Below are 17,674 nucleotides of genomic sequence, written 5' to 3' on the forward strand. Positions count from 1 at the left end.
CGTATTTTAGACTTAGTGAAGTACAGTCGAGTGTGTAAACACGCTCGTACAACTACTCGTGCTTCACCGAATAAAAACGTATACAATAAAACGGACTTGCAAGACCCGGTTTCTGTCAAGGCGAAAAAGTATCGGGCCGTCAAATTTTTTACAGAATTTGACAGCGGCAATTTGACGCAGCGTGGAACGTCCACCACCCACAAGGTGGACCGACGACCTGATAGGTAGCAGGAAGACGCTGGAAGCAGGCCGCTACCAACCGTGCGATGTGAAAGTCATTGGGGGAGGCCTATGTTCAGCAGTGGACGTCCTGTGGCTGAAATAATGACGATGATGATGAATTTGGCGCGGAGCGGAGAGAAGTGTAAATAATGAAATCTGATTGGTTATTCAAAACACTTCTCCGAAACCGGGCCTAAGACGTTAGTGCGGAGGGCAATTCAAATCTTTGCTTTTATTTGTTCGCTTCAACTCTCGCTTCAGCTATAGTTGGCAATCGCTGTCAATGCAATATCAACCTTACCTGTATAGCTATAATGATGGTATCGTTCTGCACCGGCCCGAAGATGTCCTCATTGTGGATGTACTGCGCATCGTTGTACTTCTCGATGGCTCTGCGAATGTCTGATATGTTCTTTGGGCCAGACCGCTCTGTTGAGTTCGCTGAAAAAAGAAGGAATCATTGAATTTTAACCTTTCGTACATGTTCTTTAAGGGCTCTTCTTGAGCAGGACGTAAGCCATGCGTGTTGCAAGCGTTTAGGCGCGACTGGTCCAATTCGCAATTGGTCCAATCATGAAAACATTACAAATTCGCGATTAGTCCAATTCGCGATTGGGCCAATTCGCTATTGGTCCAATCCGTAATTGGTCCAAAATAAAAGGATATCCAAAATGAAAATAATAAGGAGGTTAATCAACTTTTACTACTATTTGCAGAAAAAAAAATAGTGAATTGGACCAATAGCGAATTGGACCAAGCACGTAGAATTTTGTCCAATGACCCCAAGCTACCCATCCTTATCGCTCGCGAGTAATTATGTTGCTGTCGCGCTCGCACACTCACTGCGGGCGCCCGTCGCACAGTCGCGACAGCAATATTATTACGCGCGAGCGATAAGGATGGGTAGCTTGGGGTCATTGGACAAAATTCTACGTGCTGGCTTTAGTTAAGAGTTGATTACAAAACTTGTCAGTTTCTATTGTCGCTAACTATAAATTCGACTTTCACACCAATTCATCATCATCATTTCAGCCAGCCACAAGACGTCCACTGCTGGACATAGGCCTCCCCCAATGGTTTCCAGATTGGCTTGGTAGCGGACCAATGACTTAGCACCGAAAGACTTCTTTCAATGAGGGTTTCCGCGAATGAAATATCCGCTAGATGGCGGGACGTGAATGTGGGGTCTGACTGCTGCGTGATTGGTGGATTTTGACATATCTGTCAATGTCATGTCAAAAATAACCAATCATGCAGCATTTGGACCTCGCGTCTACGTTTTGCGGATCTGGCGGATTTGTCATTCGCGAAAACCCTCATTCTTTTTTATCTTGCTTTTACTCAATGAAATAAGGCGATTTATTTATCAGATAGGTACATATTAGATTAATTTAATGCCTTTACAATATCAGATATGACGAATTTTGGATCCGGCATGCGTATGGTTCATAAAAATCCAACAATACTTTTGATGCTATCATTTTAGGGAAATAGTGTAAAAAGATGCAGTAGTTTCTCTTGTGACTTTTCATCAGGTCATTTATCATTCACTGCAGGAGCTCTACCCTCTAATTTACCAGAGGTAAATGGAGGATTTGGTCTACACTCCCCACGACTTGACTTCACCCTAATCTTAAATTCCATGTCATATTTATTTGTTTCATTTGGAACTGTTGAATACCTAGAGATACCAAACGTCAAAGAGGTTGTAGAAAAGTCCTGTAAAGCTTACAAACAAAGACTTCAGCGTCATGAAAATGTACTTGCTGCATCCCTTCTAAATTCTGAGAACTCTACATTCAGGCTCAGGAGAAAGCGAATAGCATCGATCTGAAGAGTTATTGTAAAGGAATCGAGGTGACACATCATGGGATGTGCAGAGCCGGAACTGTCATTATTACCAATTCAATCCAATCTGACAAAGGTTGATGGCTGATCGCAGATAGATTATAAAGAAAAAAAAATGGTAATGTCATCGACATAGTCGTCTCAACCAAATGCCGTGCCGACACAGCTGGACAAAGCCCAAAGATTCCCACAATGCCCGGTCCTGCGCTTTCCGCATCCAGTTGCTTCCCGCTGTTTCCGCAACCTTCACCAGATCATCGGCCCACCTACAACTGCCTGCCTAGTGCCTACACTATTCTTCTTCTTTTCGTGTCGACAACAAACCTACACAGTCATCATCATCATCATCATTTCAGCCATAGGATGTCCACTGCTGAACATAGGCCTCCCCCAATGCTTTCCATGTTGATCGATTGGTAGCGGCCTGCGTCCAGCGCTTCCCTGCTACCTTTACGATGTCGTCGGTCCACCTTGAAGGTGGACGTCCCACGCTGCGTTTTCTGGTACGCGGCCTCCATTCCAGTCATTCCAACCTACACAGTGTCAGCCCAAAACTCCGCCATAAGAGTGCCTACACTATGATTTACAATCAGTGATCCCCACTCAAGAAACTTTTCTACCCCAACGGCCATCAGCTCTACGAGCTATGTCCTGCCTACTGGCACTTAAGTACATATGGCAATTCTGCGAGCTACGATACGAGTATGTCAGTTACTTTGGTTCTCCTGCGGATTCTCGAGCTATGTCGGTTAGTTTACTTCTTGTATGGATCTCCTCATTTCTGATTCGATCACGCAGGGAAACTCCAAGCATAGCACGCTCTATCACCCTTTGGGTGACCTTGAGCCTTCATATTATTAGTATTTTTTCATGCATTAAAAGTATGCCACATTGTACTGTGCGTCTACTGACCGACATATTTGATTGTACTACTTATCGGCAATACGATATTATCACCGAAATAATATTTGATAAAGTTTTGCGTATTCATTATCACTAGTTTTCCGTATCAATTTTAAGGCAAGGTCAGAATTCTCGGGAAATGTTATGAAATAAATAGTTTATTCAGTACAAAGGCCCTTTCCAGGGCACTTATACACGTCCCAAATATAGCTTGCCCTACCACCACTTCGGGACAACATATTATGGGCTGGTGCTGAGAAGAAGTGGCGAAAGAAACTCAGTCACCTTTTTCAACCTTTTTTTCAATCCAGTACAGTATTTTGTAGCTTACATGACACGTAATAAGTGCGAGCTAGGCAGGTGAAGTCCACGCACTCTTGTCATTTAAATAATCGTTTATAGTATCCTTTTTTCATAAGGATTTTCTTAACCTGTAAGTTACAACTTTTTTCAGTGCAGTGACCAAAAAGTTGATAGCACAACCTTATTCCAATGAAAGGCTTTCTTAATGATTCCAATGTAGCAGGAAGGCGCTGGATGCAGGCCGCTACCAACCGAGCGATATGGAAATCATTGGGGGAGGCCTATGTTCAGCAGTGGACGTCCTGTGGCTGAAATGATGATGATAAGTTACCTATGACATAACATGACCTTCATTGGTTGGGTTTTTATGGCGGTCAAGCTGTAGATCCTGGCTACACAGGAGTTGCAGGTGGGAACGAGAGGTGGGAATAGTCCCGTTACCTATGACATAAAGCCTATAATCCAGCAAGAAGTTTGAAGACTTACCACTATTGTTCTTCGGGTGCACTTGAAGATACTTGTGTAGTTCTGGTGGAACCAGCGCCAGGACTTGCTCTGACGTCTCATTGGCGTTCATCAGCTCTTCTGGAAGCAGAGACCTGCTCTTTAGACGAGGTGGAATTGGATCTTATGCAGTCTGGGATAGGAGTTATGTTGCAACGAAAATCCACGCTAAATTTCGTCAGTGTGTGCGTGCGCGCCACATACGTATATTGGCGCGCTCACATACAAACCGCGCTCGGTGCGTTTCTATGAAGATGACCTACTCATTTGTATTTACTCTGGTATGGACAATGGACATGTATGGAAGTGCGCACATTACACCGATTTGGTATCGGCCGATTCCCCATACAAATTGGAAGCTTAGCCGACGAAACTGTCGGCCGATATAGTCTGTCAGGGATTTTTCTGGGTAAAAAAGAAAAAGTTTAAATTAGTCTGTCAGTTAACTTATCAAAAAATACTCGACACGTATCTTTCACTTTTCAAACTACTGAAAATTTAAAGAGATAAAGCGTGCCAAAGTTCAAAAGAAGAGGCCCTTGAAGAGGAGACGTCACCCATCACAACTTCGTAATTTGTTTGATTGACAAGTAAAAAAAAAATGTGTCCAATATTTTTTGATAATATAATTGACGGACTAAAGCTTTTTTGTAGGAAACTAGCATATTATTACATTCACTTATTAGCTCAGTTAAAACATTATATAGCCTGACCAGGAACATAAAAACCCTGGCATAGAGGCGCGTCAATTGCATTTGATAGTGCAACACTGAGTACAGTCCTACCTGTGTTAAATTAATAGGCTAACTTTATGTATCAGGATTTAGGATTACGGGCTAATTTGATATTTTCATAAATTAACGAAAAAATATTATTATAGGTAACCTGGTTTAAATAAATTAAATGAAACCATCAATCGAGCTAGTAGGATTTATTTTATTATTCATCAATAATCAAATTCAGAACTTGAATATACTCGGTACTTCTTTCCCAATTCCATAAAATTCAACACTTAGAAAGTGACAAAAAAAAATTAAAATAGGTAGTTGAAACAAACCACAGCTAATTTTCATAGTAGACTGTACTATACGATACACATGTCAGTCAATTTGACAAACTGTGTCGGAAACATTATTCAATGAAAATATTATCCGAACCCTTAGTTTTTCTCTTTGACAAATACTTTAACACATTGTGAACCCCTTTTCTTTCACGACTATAAAAAGATTTTAGCAATTTAATTCACAAAATCAATTGCGCACATTTAAAATAAAGTTTGTTTACACTTTGACAGCAAGGTGACATGTCAATGAAGTTTTCAGTTACTGTTGCCATTAAAAGAAATTAGTACCATTAGTTTTCCGCAACATGGCGAGGGTTTTTATGTTCCTGGTCAGGCTATACTTACCATTTTAGTAACATTTACAGTTTACACCCAATTACTTTTAGCTCAACATTGGGACAAATCATCAAAAATTAATTATTAAACCATAGAAAATTACAAATACATTTGTTCAAACATTTGTCCAAATGTTGGCATTGTTAAAATAAACACATTATAGTAGCTAAAACAAATGCTATCCCTTTCCTACCATAAAGTTAATATTCCTTCGGGATAGAGCAAAAACCACGAGCTGTCAAACGAAACCGATTTTGGATGACACTGGATATAATTTGTGTGTCAGTGCCAAGAATAATTTCACTGTTTTGTACAATAAATCAATCACTGAACCAGTCACCACGTTTCTGGAGCAATATTTCTCATAAACATCCACGATCTCACGCAAGTAAAATCAGAAAATTCAGAGTTCAAATTTTCAGCGTGCCACTAAGTGCCTCTGAACTGTCAAATAGTTGCAAAAAACGGTTCTGTTTGACGTGACGGCGTCGAATCACGCATCTTTTTTTATCACACAGTGTTGCTGCTAGTGACATCTCGCTCGCTCAGTTCTTTGTTGCTCTATTCCGCGTATAATAACTTTAAATATGTTTCCAACCCAGCAAGAGAGAAAGAAAAAGGTAGACAAAGATTATGTTAGCACAGAATGGTTATTGGTGAATGAGATGAAAGCAAGTCGGTATTTCTGCCTACATTGTATTGTAAAATTCATAAAACGCCAAACAGCGACTTGGCCCGTGGACCAAGCTAAAAGTGGGTCAAGTCACTGGGTCTCGAAGCAGATGGACAATATATTTTAGCCGTGATAATGTAACAGACAAAATTACTTTCTTATTAGTGTAGATAGCTATTCGATTCGCCAATCTAGCGTATCGAAAACGTTCTAGACAGTGAACACGAAGACGAAAGCGATTCGTTTCGTTGGATAACAATAATTTGTTACCAAACATGAACATAATAGTTAACAAAGTGGAAAAATAGAGTGAAGTAGTTAGAATACTACAGTCAGGGTCAAATATGTAGTTCGTGACACCCAAAGTGGCCAAAAAGTTGAAAACACAACCTTCCAACTGTGACAAAGACGTGTTGCGAACTTTGGCTGCTTTGGGTGTCACTAGAGATGTGCCGCTGAGAAAGTTCTCGTTCCCGGCAATATTCCCACTGAGAATATTCTCGAGAACCGAGAACGCTCCCGGGAATATTCTCAGTGTTCTCGACAGAATACATTTAGTTTTAATTTTAATTTTGTTGTTTATATGTGATATTATTTGTAATGTTTCGATGATTTATTAACTGAGCGTTAAGACTGGTCGTTATAAACAAGGCATGAAACGTGTGAGTGAGATATTGCTGTCTTGCTCACTCTTTTCGTGGCGAACGCGTGCCGCGGCTTTAGGACTTGGCTACGGTATTTGAACATCAGTGTGCCGCTGAGTTTTAAGGCCCTTGCCACCCTGGAGGATTGCAAGCGGATTCAAAGTGGATTTAAAGCGGAGCGGCGATGCGACGGAGAAGCCGCGTGAAAATATCGTGAAGCTTCCCGAAGGCTGCCCAGCCGAGCTGGATTCGATGATTGACCTTTCTTCGAAGATGGACCTACCTAACTGGACTGTTTGTCCCAGGTATACATTATTGTCAACAACTTCGAGTGTAGAGTCTCCAACTTTTAGAGGAGTGGGTGCAACACGGTCTTTAGACATGATTTTTAAATCTTGTCCATGTTCATTTTGAGACCCACTTGTTGAGAGACTCTATTGAGGCCATCGAGCATTGTATCTAGATCTTCCACGATCTCAGCCATGACTACGATATCGTCTGCTGTCTGGGTGATGTACTCGCCGTTGATATTTATGCTGAATCCGCTCCAGCCCAGAAGCTTGAAAACATCTTCCAGGGCGGTGGTGATGACGTCTCCCTGTCTCACCCCTCGCTGCAACTGGATAGGTTTCGGGTCCTGATCTTAAAACGGACTGTTACTGTGGCGTGTTTGTATAAGCCTTTCAACACTTTAATGTATCAATAGTCAATTTGGCACAGTTGAAGAGACTGAAGCACTGTCCATGTCTCAATCGAATCGAAGGCTTTCTCATAGTTCACAAACGCAAAGTGGCTGATTATACTCCTTGATCTTCCGTATAATCAGCCGAAGCGTATATTATTATTAGAGATGAAACGGATAGTTGTTTGGCCGGATACCGGATACCGGATATCAGGCGAGCTGCTAGGCCGGATAGCCGGATATCCGGCGGCCGGACAGTTGGCCCATTGTCTTGTTGCATGTCGTGACGAGTTTAGCGCCGCACAGGTGCTTCGAACGCGATCAGTGCGTCTAGTAGACTGGACAAGACAAGTTCGAAAATCGAATCCGTTCGAATAGAATGTCGTAGAATCAATTCGGGTGATTTCGGTTGCCATCGTGAGTATTTGATTGAATAGCTAAAATTAAATTACTCGCTGCGTAATCTGACTGAACTGCATCATGTCATCAGATCATCAGTGAAAAAAAGATCGCTTGTTTTATTTGGCAATATTTCGACATTAACAGATATTCAGATATCCACAACTTATCCAGAAGTGGCGAAACAGGCCCTTACTAAGCGATTGTGAAATATGCCCTTAATGTCAAATAAGAATAGTTTAAAAAACTAAAAACACGCTTTTAATTATTAACAACACTAAAAAGCCAAAAATCATCAGGACATCATCTAGCATTAAAGTGCTCGAAAAGACAAATCCAACAAACCCAAACTCGACGAGTTTCCGCCGTTTCGTTTAGGAGTTCTTTTGGCCACCTTCCAGTCCCATCATCAGACCAGCTGGTACCACAATATTGTATTGTCATTTTTAATCTACATAATATAATTGCCAAGTTTCATGATGATACAAGACTTAGGAGTGCGTGTGATTCAGATTCTAAGATTCCATTACATAGTTAGTTACATACACGACGACCTAATAAGAGCGTGTTAAAAACGAAAAAATTTACAGTTACATTATTTAATTACGTGTAAAAAGAAATTTCTGTCATCTTACATTATCATTAAAACGACATTTCACAACGAAAAAAATAAAATATAATAAAGGTGCAGTTGCCGGGAATATTGCCGAGAAAGTTCCCGAGAATATTCTCGGGAACACTGAGAATATAGCCTTCCACTGCAAATAGAGTGTATTGTTTAATATACACTTATCTGTTGACTTAATTTAATACTATTTTACTTATGAAAGTTTGTTTATTTCCATTTGATAAACATGATTCTCAACCTTTCTCACTTAGAAGAACGCTCCCGGGAACGCTCCCGAGAATATTCTCAGTTGAGAGAGCGTTCTCGGGAACGGCACATCAATAGGTGTCACTATTTAATTTTGACGCTGACTGTACAGATAAGAAGAATAAAAATAAGATACAACATTAAGCACAACATAAAAAAAGATTGATAAAGTCCGGTCGCCGAGCAGATAGAATTTCGTACAAGGACCCCAAGCTACCCATATTTATCGCTCGCGCGTAATTATACGCACAGTCGCGACAGCAATATAATTACGCGCGAGCGATAAACCGGACTTTAGAACAAATAGATAAATGGAGGTGAAATAAACAAAAAACACATAAAGAAAATAAAAAGAAAAACCTTCCAACGGTACAGTGTCTAGTTTTAGAAGGTCCTGTCCAGGGTTAGTGATATTTATATCTGAAAAAAGGTTATGGGGGGCAGGTTAAAATGTATTTTTTGATATTCGACCCATTTTTGTGGGGTTTAACGGGTTATTTTTTTCTAATGTGTTATATTGCTCAAGCGCAAAAGATTTGTCGATGCGTTTTTATGGTAATTATAAAAACTAACAGTCATTATTTATTTTTTATTGTAAAAAAAAATAAACAATAAGAAACTGAGTCAGACTGCAAATAAGCGATCCTACAAATAAATAACGCAATTATGTTTCTACTTTTCAATTATTTCTGAAAAAGGTTATTGGACCATCGCATCGGGGAGAATATTTCTATGGTTTATTATTGACGGGGTTCTGAGAACACACAGAACAAGAATATGAACTTCCTATTTTTAAAGTAGGATAAAAGTCGACAAATCTTCTGCGCGCGACTCTAAGATTAAAGGTTATAAGGTTATCTTTTTTAAAATAAAAATTGCCTAACCGGGATCTTAAAAACATCAATCAGTTTATTATCTAAGTATCGAAAGACGTCACTACCATTTTCCCTACACAAGTGGCAAAATGAAATCCCGTTAGCTAAAAAAACTCTTTATGCGCAAATTGTCAAATTGTCATGCGGTCGCAATCTGCCAAATTCGCAAAATGTCAAGTTTTAAAAATGTCCAGTTGTTTAGGTTTAATAATAAAAGTCAAGTAATTAATTGGCAAAACTTTTAATTATTAAAATGTTAAGGTTTTTTTTTAATACGAAACCATAAAACCGTAATATAAAGACATTTTTAAAACTTGACATTTTGGGAATTTGAAGATTTGCGCATTGACATTTTGCGAATTTGGCATATTGGGAATTTGGCAGATTGCGACCGCTTGACAATTTGCGCATAAAGAAAAAAAAGCCCCCGGAGAAAAGAGATTTGCAACTTGTCTAGACAGGCTTAAAAAATAAAAAAACAAAATAAAAAAAACATACCTGACTCTCTGTACATGCTCCCATTCGAGGCAGAGAGCATAATCTGCACCCATAGACAAAACAGGCCCAGAATGACGAAAACCCTGAGCACAGAGGCATACTTTAGCCTGGGCATCGTTAGCAGTTGGTTCCACACATCGTCCGCCAGATGGCGGTGGTAGTTTCACTTTCCATATGGTAGATGGCGTTGCTTCATTTCGTGACCATATTTGGAGTTGCGTTGGGTGTTAGCGCGTTCATTGATCTGTAACAAGAGAAATTAATGTTATTTATATTTTGTCCTTTATCGTCATCATCCTCATGGCATTATTTTATTCTCGACTGCAGAAAATCGACTCTTTCTAGTTTTCGGGCAAATGGACGGCAAGGTAGACATATGACCTCATAAAGGTTGCAGGAAGCAGGATGGAAACGGCTGCCAACCAGCCAATCGGGAAATCATTGGGGGAGGCCTATGTTCAACAGACAGGACATCCGGACAACCTGTGGCTAAAATGATAATGATGTAGGTACACACAAGTTTGTTTACATTTTTGACAAGGTTGAAATTGAAAATATCGGGCATTTTTAGAAAGAAAGATACATTTATTACAATGGACATCACACAAATACGGGCAATTACATAGACATGACAGTGGCATAATTTATTTATTTATTTATTAGGGACATCAACAGCTTACAGATTTCAATGTAACATTAGACACTTAACACTATGGAAAGCCAATAACAGATATCCACGCAGTAACTTAGTTTAAATTTTGTCTGTGTACAAACAAACATTTGTGAAGAGAAGCTGAGATAAGTTACATAATTTTATTAGTCTTATTACAAACATTTTACAATTAAACTTGTAAAATATTTGCAAAAAACAGTGCTCATAACCTATTAAATTATACTATAATTACATTCCACATTGTTATTTACCATTTACTCGAACGCCAAATGGAGGGAAGCACAGCAAAGAGCGAGGTTAAGCGCTGTCATCAACCTTATCACACAGACAGACAGACAGACATAATATTGGAAGAAGAAAAAATAAAAACAAGAGTAAACTGAGCAGTGCCACCCATTCACCAACAAGATGCCCAGTGCCCACTGCAACGGGACCCCACTCAGCATATGCCGTGGCCCACGGTGACGAAGGAATTTACACCAGATAGAGCTATTTTTTGCATTTATTACATTTTTGAAAGGAGATAATATTTTGATGGGGTAACACACCATAAATTGGATACAAATTAACTTATTTGTGTCGTTAACAATTGAAAACACTATAATTTTGTATTTGACGGAAACCAGTGTAATTGTAACAACAAGCTCTTTTTAACCCATTTCGATGTCATTTATTCAGTACAACGGGTTTATACAGTAGCCCCGCATCCAGGCACCTCCCGCGACCTTCACCGGATCGTCGGTCCACCTAGTGGGATGCCTGCCCACGCTACGTCTTCCGGCTCGCGATTGTCACTCAAGAACTTTCCTGCCCCAGCGGCCATCAGCTCTTCGAGCTATGTGCCCCGCCCACTGCCACTTGATTTTAGCGATTCTGCGGGCTATGTCAGTCACTCTCTAATATACCAGAGGCCAATGGAGTATTTGGCCTAAGCCTCCCACGCCACTATCCACCATAGGGTAGCTAAGTTAGCAGGAAGACAGCAGGAAGGCGCTGGATGCAGGTCGCTGCCAACCGGGCGATGTGGAAATCATTGGGAGAGGCCTATGTTCAGCAGAGGTGGCTGAAATAATGATGATGATGAAACAAGTCTTGTTTTCATAGTATAAACTATGTAACTAAAGAATCTACTATGTAACCAAAGTCTGCTTGCTATACGAGTAGATAGAGATAGAACTAAAGATATGTAGAGAGCCTACTGTATAACAATCCTCTGTACACCAGACAGGTCTAATTAAGCCAATTCCGACTAAAATTACGGCCGCGGCACATTACCTTTTCGTATCATTGACTGGGCATACCTACACTACACTATGTATGCTTAGTGATGTGCCGAATCGAAATATCCGCGGATACAGAAAAAGATATTTCGTATTAGCGTAGCGAGGGTATTCCTGCTTCTTCCTCCTCTATGGGACCAACGGACACGGTTATTGTTATAATAACTATCAAGATATTTATAGGTTTTCTTCAACACAACAGTGAGAAACAGAGTTTTTTCATAATACAACAAAAACCGAATCCACGGATACGGATCGGATAATTATTATTAATAATGATAGTGATGTGCCTGGCACGTCCGTGTCCATCACTATCGTAATTATCCGATAAATTAGAGAATTGGAGTAAATTGGGATTACTTATGGGAAAATGATCATTGAAATGTTTGTATTAAATAGATAACATAGGTGAATTACGTCTAACATACCATACTATTATGTTGCTGGCAGTTTGGCCAGCAATCCTTTTTTGATATTGTTTATGCTTTTTTTACTTTTTTAAAATATTGTTTTAGATTTTGAAGTTGCTTTTACTCTCTTGTGTTCTAGTGATAATGTCTTGAGCAATATACTGTTTTGGCCCTATTTTGGAGTGTTTCCTTGCTTCTTGCATAAGATTACCACCGGCAGGCCTATCTATAATATACAGTCCACTCCATCGCCGTTTAACACTATAATAGAGAGATAAATTAAAACAAAAGTTTATGAAACAGTAAAATACTTGAGATGCTTGCGAAGGGAAATCAATGGGCAAAGGAATGTTGGATTTCAAACAAACAGAAAATGTAAGAATGAGTCAGTACTAAAGTTTACAACTTTTCAGATAATACCTATTTGAAAAGTAGCTGTTTTTCTGTGCAATTCAAATTCTTTATTAGTATGAATGCCCTTTTCAGGGTACTTTTGCACGACCCAAATATATGTAGCTTGCCCTACCACCACCACCACTTCAGGACAACATAGCGAATGATGCTGAGAAGAGGTGGCAGAAATTCAGTCACCTTTTTCAGCTAGTTTGTATAAAATTATAGGAATTCATGCAGATACAGCAGAATTGAAGAGGACCGTCGGATAATTATGTCGTAAGCGACATTTTTTTATGCATGACATATCCGAACATTAGGACTTCCAAACCTGTCTGGTCACCGTGGGGACCATGTTAGAGATATTTGACATCGCGAGCCACTCCTGGCAACATTATTACAAAAAATGTTTTTATGGAATTACTAGCTTTCCGCCCGCGGCTTCGCCCGCGTGGAATTTTGTCTGTCACAGGAAAACTTTATCGCGCGCGTCCCTGTTTCAAAAACCGGGATAAAAACTATCCTATGTCCTTTCCCGGGACTCAAACTATGTCCCTGCCAAATTTCATCAAAATTAGTTCAGTGGTTTAGGTGTGAAAGAGAGACAGACACTCATTTTATAATATTAGTATAGATTTTACTTTTATCATCTCTATCTACCGTCTGATGACCTGAAGTAGCATGGGGGCTCCCTAACAATAATAATGGACAGTTATTGTTCACTATCGTCCCATTGTGTCATATGGGTATTGTGTAATTAACTGTATTTCATTCACCTTCGTTATTGGTTCAATCACACAATGGGTACCATTAAGGTATTTTATTCTTCTAGCGAAATACCTAACCTGATTATTCACGAAATTTCTGAAACTATTTATTTTTTATTTATTTATTTACACTTTTGCACATACAACTGTACAGTGGCGGACTTAAGAGCCATTTCACAAAAATATTCCNGGTGGGAATAGTCCCGTATCCCATTAGTACGCCGGCTGCGCTCGATTCGGATATAATGACGTCACGCGGCCTTGCGTACGTTGACTTTTAGCGGCAAAAACGGCCTATGTTTATTACTTAATATCTTCGTAAGTAATGGTCCGATTTGGATAATTCAAAAAGATATATCTTTCTTATGTCTTAAAGATTAACGTAGATACTAGTTTTATTGAATTTTCTACAACAGTACTGATCCTCATTGTGTATGAAAGTGTTTGTTTACATCTCTGCTGGATTCTAAAAAATCAAGGTATATAGTACAGTCCATTATGAAAATTAGCTGTGGTTTGTTTCAAATACATATTTTAAAGTTTTTTGTCACTTTCTAAGTGTTGAATTTTATGGAATTGGGAAAGAAGTACCGAGTTTGAAGCGTTCATGAGCAGACATTGCAGTTGAATATTCAAGTTCTGAATTTGATTATTGATGAATAATAAAATAAATCCTACTAACTCGATTGATGGTGTCATTTAATTTATTTAAACCAGGTTACCTACAATAATATTTTTTCGTTAATTTATGAAAATATCAAATTAGCCTGTAATCCTGAATCCTGATACATAAAGTTAGCCTATTAATTTAACACAGGTACGACTGTACTCAGTGTTGCACTATCAAATGCAATTGCAGCGCCTCTGTGCCAGGGTTTTTATGTTCCTGGTCAGGCTATAAATACAGTTTTTAAGGTTTTTCATTACTTACGTAAAAAAATATTTTTGATAAAACACCGTCATAATGCTGTATAATTTTTATGCCAATGCCTAACTATGGCTAAATATATAAAAAAAAAAATAGGGATACCATTTTTAAAAGTTTATCCATGTTTAAGGGTAAAATAGGGACCATAGAACTTGTGTTCATATCTAATATAATGAGGAAGATGTAAATCAAAATTTATTCCCCTTTTTCAGCCCTAACAAAAACTTTAAGCTAAAATAAGACTAACTGTGAAAAAATTTTGTTGATATCACGAAAATTGAATATTTTATAAGCAACTAGCTGACCCGGCGAACTTCGTACCGCCTTAGCGTAGAGATTTTATTAATATTTTTTTTCCGTAAGAACCATCCTTGGACTTCCACAAACATTTAAAAAAAAGAATTATCGAAATCGGTTCAGCCGTTCACACGTGATGCCGTGACAACGCGAAACGGGTTTCATTTTTATATATATAGATTCAATATGGGAACGCGCGAAAACTGATAGCACCCCTGGAATACGGGCGATGCCGTCACACCGCTCGTTGGGCAACGACGGACGGGCGGCGCGGGTGCTAGCTGCGCTCTGTAAACTTATTTTCGTTCATTTCGATACATTTTTTATTTATATTAACCGTATCTGATGCCAACCAAATAATCTTCCGAAAGTAGATTTACTTATGGTTGCGGATACTTTCAGAAAACATGCAAAGTACCTATATTATTGCAGAAATCCAAGTTCTAAAACTTGCAAGGTAAGTGAACCTCTTATTATGGATGCAATAAATAATTGAGTATTTAGTATTTACGCTTTTTGTAGTATTTGAGGTAGATTATAAAAGTTCTATCTAGTTTAAAAGTAAAAGTACTAGTGCTGTCAGTCAGATTGCTGTGGGTTATCGATAAAAAATAATACCCATCAATAATTTAGCAACGTTATGTCTTAATATTTTATTTTTACAGAGTTGGACGATCACGTCCAGTCGTGTTATAGACTAACTATCCAACTATCGAATTATGGACATAATGTAATACTCGTAGGGTAAGTTCATTTGAAAAGACTATATCCGCAGTGTACAGTAAAAACAAGAGTTACTACACCTGAACACAAAGTTAGAGCTACGGCATATCATTGTACATTTGTTTGTGCTGAAGATAACGAATAAATTGGAAAATCTGGAATGCGGAGTTTGTGCAGCAAGCAATGAAGAATGCAAACATACAATGGCATTAATTGGTTTTAAGGTTATATGTATAGACGTAGTGAAGATCCCGCTTGTACCGAAGTAGCGTGCTATTGGAGGAAACCAAAACTGTTGTGCAAGTTGGATCTCAGCTAAAATTTATTAAAGTCAAAGATGTGAACTATACAAGGCAGTATCAAAAATATATGTGTCAGTAGTACTACCACCATAACCATCTGACACAAAGATCAGTCCATCGGGCTTGATGATTTTTTTTGTTCACTTTAAAAAGTTATTAGTATACACTTTGTAACTTTCTATGGAATCAGTGTACGATCATGAATCGGAAGTAAGGTACAGTCTGTTTTGTCACAGTTAAAACTGGTTTCTAACTCTATCGAGGGTCGTCAACGTTTTTCCTGATTTTTATAGTTTGAGTCTGTTACGTCTTTCTTTTTCTGTTCTACTTGAATCTTCGTATCTCTCGTCTTTATTTCTATTGCAGATAACTCTATTCGGCGTACTACGCTACGTGCCCTAGCTGCCCATTGCCATTTCAGCTTGCTAATCCGTCGGGCTATTAATCGTTTGTCTAAGGTAGACAATACTTGTCAACAATCTCGAGAATCAAGCTCCGAAACGAAACTGAGTAGGGCGCAGTTCGACATAAGCTTCATTTTGTTCGTATTCATCCGAATGCCTACCTGTTCCGATATATTCGATTAAGGACTTTGAGCATTGTGCCGAGGTCTTCCAGCAACTCTGCCATGAGTGCCATGACCACAATATCGTCAGCAACGGTAGCGATAATTAATATGGCACCGCTGGAGAGACTGCAGCACTGCCCAAGTTTCGATCGAATCGAAGGCCTTCTTCTCATATTCCACGAACGTCAAGCATAGTGGCAAGTTATACTCCTTCCTTAGTTTTCTGTATAACCTGCCGCAGCTCTGCCCCAGGCAGAAAGGTTCTGGAGTGGAGGCCACGTACCGGAAAACACAGCGTAGGACGTCCACCCACAAGGTGGACCGACGACCTGATAAAGATAGCAGGGAGGCGCTGGATGCAGGCCTCTACCAACTGTGCGATATTATGTGGAAGTTATTGAAGGAGGCTATGTTCAGCAGTGGACGTCCTGTGGCTGAGATGACGATGATGATGACGATAACTCTATTCTAGAGTATTATTATCTCTTTGACTTCTACAGGCGGATTGTCACAAGAATGAAAAGTATGTGTTAATACATTTTGTTCGTATAGATTTTTATCGATAACTCAAAGAAGCGACAACATTATTTTACCACCATAAAACATAGTCAATAACAAGGGCTAAAGTAGGTAGAGAGTTTTTAGTATTGTCTTATTGTCTTTAAAGTTTCAAAGGATTCAATTTACTTTTTAAGTAACCCATCTGCGTGCGTGCCTCGTGTTTTGTTTCTCTATTTTTTGTCTACTGTTTCAAATAAAATGTCACTAAAATACTTTATAAAAAATTTGTAATGAAAAATATACAATGGTAGGTGTTTTGTCTTTAGGTAGGTACTCGCATTAAAATGATCTTTGCAATAATATCGACTGGTTTTTGTAGATAACGATTTCTCCCTTTTCGTTAACTTACACCATTTATGTATTTATCAGCTTTTCTTAGCTTTAAATGTAATTTTCTGGGGCACTAACCATTGTATTAGTATAAAAGGGTTACTATACAATATCTGCATGGTATTTTTTACTCCATAATTCTATAAAACTCGAAATGACTGTACGAGTCTATGAGCGCGCGAAGGAGCAATGCCATCCCGGCGGAGGTAACGGGCGGTGTGACGTCACGCGCTAAACGGTCAAGTGCGAGTTGATTTTTAAAACATCCAACTTTGAATGCCCATAGAAAATTCAGTTTTTGAGATATCGAAAAAATTCTTTCACTAATATTTTTTATATTTTATGTTTCATCTTTTTACATTATAAAATAATTACACTCATCTTCCTCATTATAAATAATTATGTTGATTTGGTTAGGTTGTGCTGCTGTGTGTCTGGGTAAGTAAAGAAGAAAAATAATTAAATAGAAGCTCAATTAAACACGAATAATAACACGATAGTTAACAAAATAAATGCGTGTTTTACATGACTGTACTACATCATTTATGAAGTTATTTTTTATGCAGTAATTTTACTGTTACGAAAAAAGCATAATATCTAAATAGTTTAATATTTTGG

General features: G+C 38.7%; 2 protein-coding genes across 7 annotated transcripts in view; one reads left to right on the forward strand and one right to left on the reverse strand.

Annotated features, from left to right (window-relative positions):
- The window catches only part of Mgat2 (alpha-1,6-mannosyl-glycoprotein 2-beta-N-acetylglucosaminyltransferase), a 38,026-nt gene extending 27,958 nt beyond the window's left edge, over positions 1 to 10,068 (reverse strand). For 3 of the 6 annotated variants that reach the window (XM_028309522.1, XM_028309526.1, XM_028309523.1), the window contains exons 1-4: positions 9,825 to 10,068; positions 8,812 to 8,871; positions 3,763 to 3,861; positions 524 to 663 (exon numbers count right to left, since the gene is read on the reverse strand). In XM_028309522.1, coding sequence (XP_028165323.1) covers positions 524 to 663; positions 3,763 to 3,861; positions 8,812 to 8,871; positions 9,825 to 9,939 — 414 coding nt within the window. In that variant the 5' untranslated portion in view covers positions 9,940 to 10,068. The remainder of the gene's footprint in view (positions 1 to 523; positions 664 to 3,762; positions 3,862 to 8,811; positions 8,872 to 9,824) is intronic. The other 3 variants (XM_028309527.1, XM_028309524.1, XM_028309525.1) reach the window with 2 other exon arrangements.
- LOC114356376 (uncharacterized protein K02A2.6-like) overlaps positions 1 to 17,674 on the forward strand; it is a 341,613-nt gene that overhangs the window by 60,890 nt on the left and 263,049 nt on the right. The gene's annotated exons all lie outside the window — the stretch shown is intronic.

This window comes from Ostrinia furnacalis, unplaced genomic scaffold (assembly GCF_004193835.3).
Source record: "Ostrinia furnacalis isolate ACB-3 unplaced genomic scaffold, ASM419383v2 OfSCF2800, whole genome shotgun sequence".
Taxonomy (NCBI): domain Eukaryota; kingdom Metazoa; phylum Arthropoda; class Insecta; order Lepidoptera; family Crambidae; genus Ostrinia; species Ostrinia furnacalis.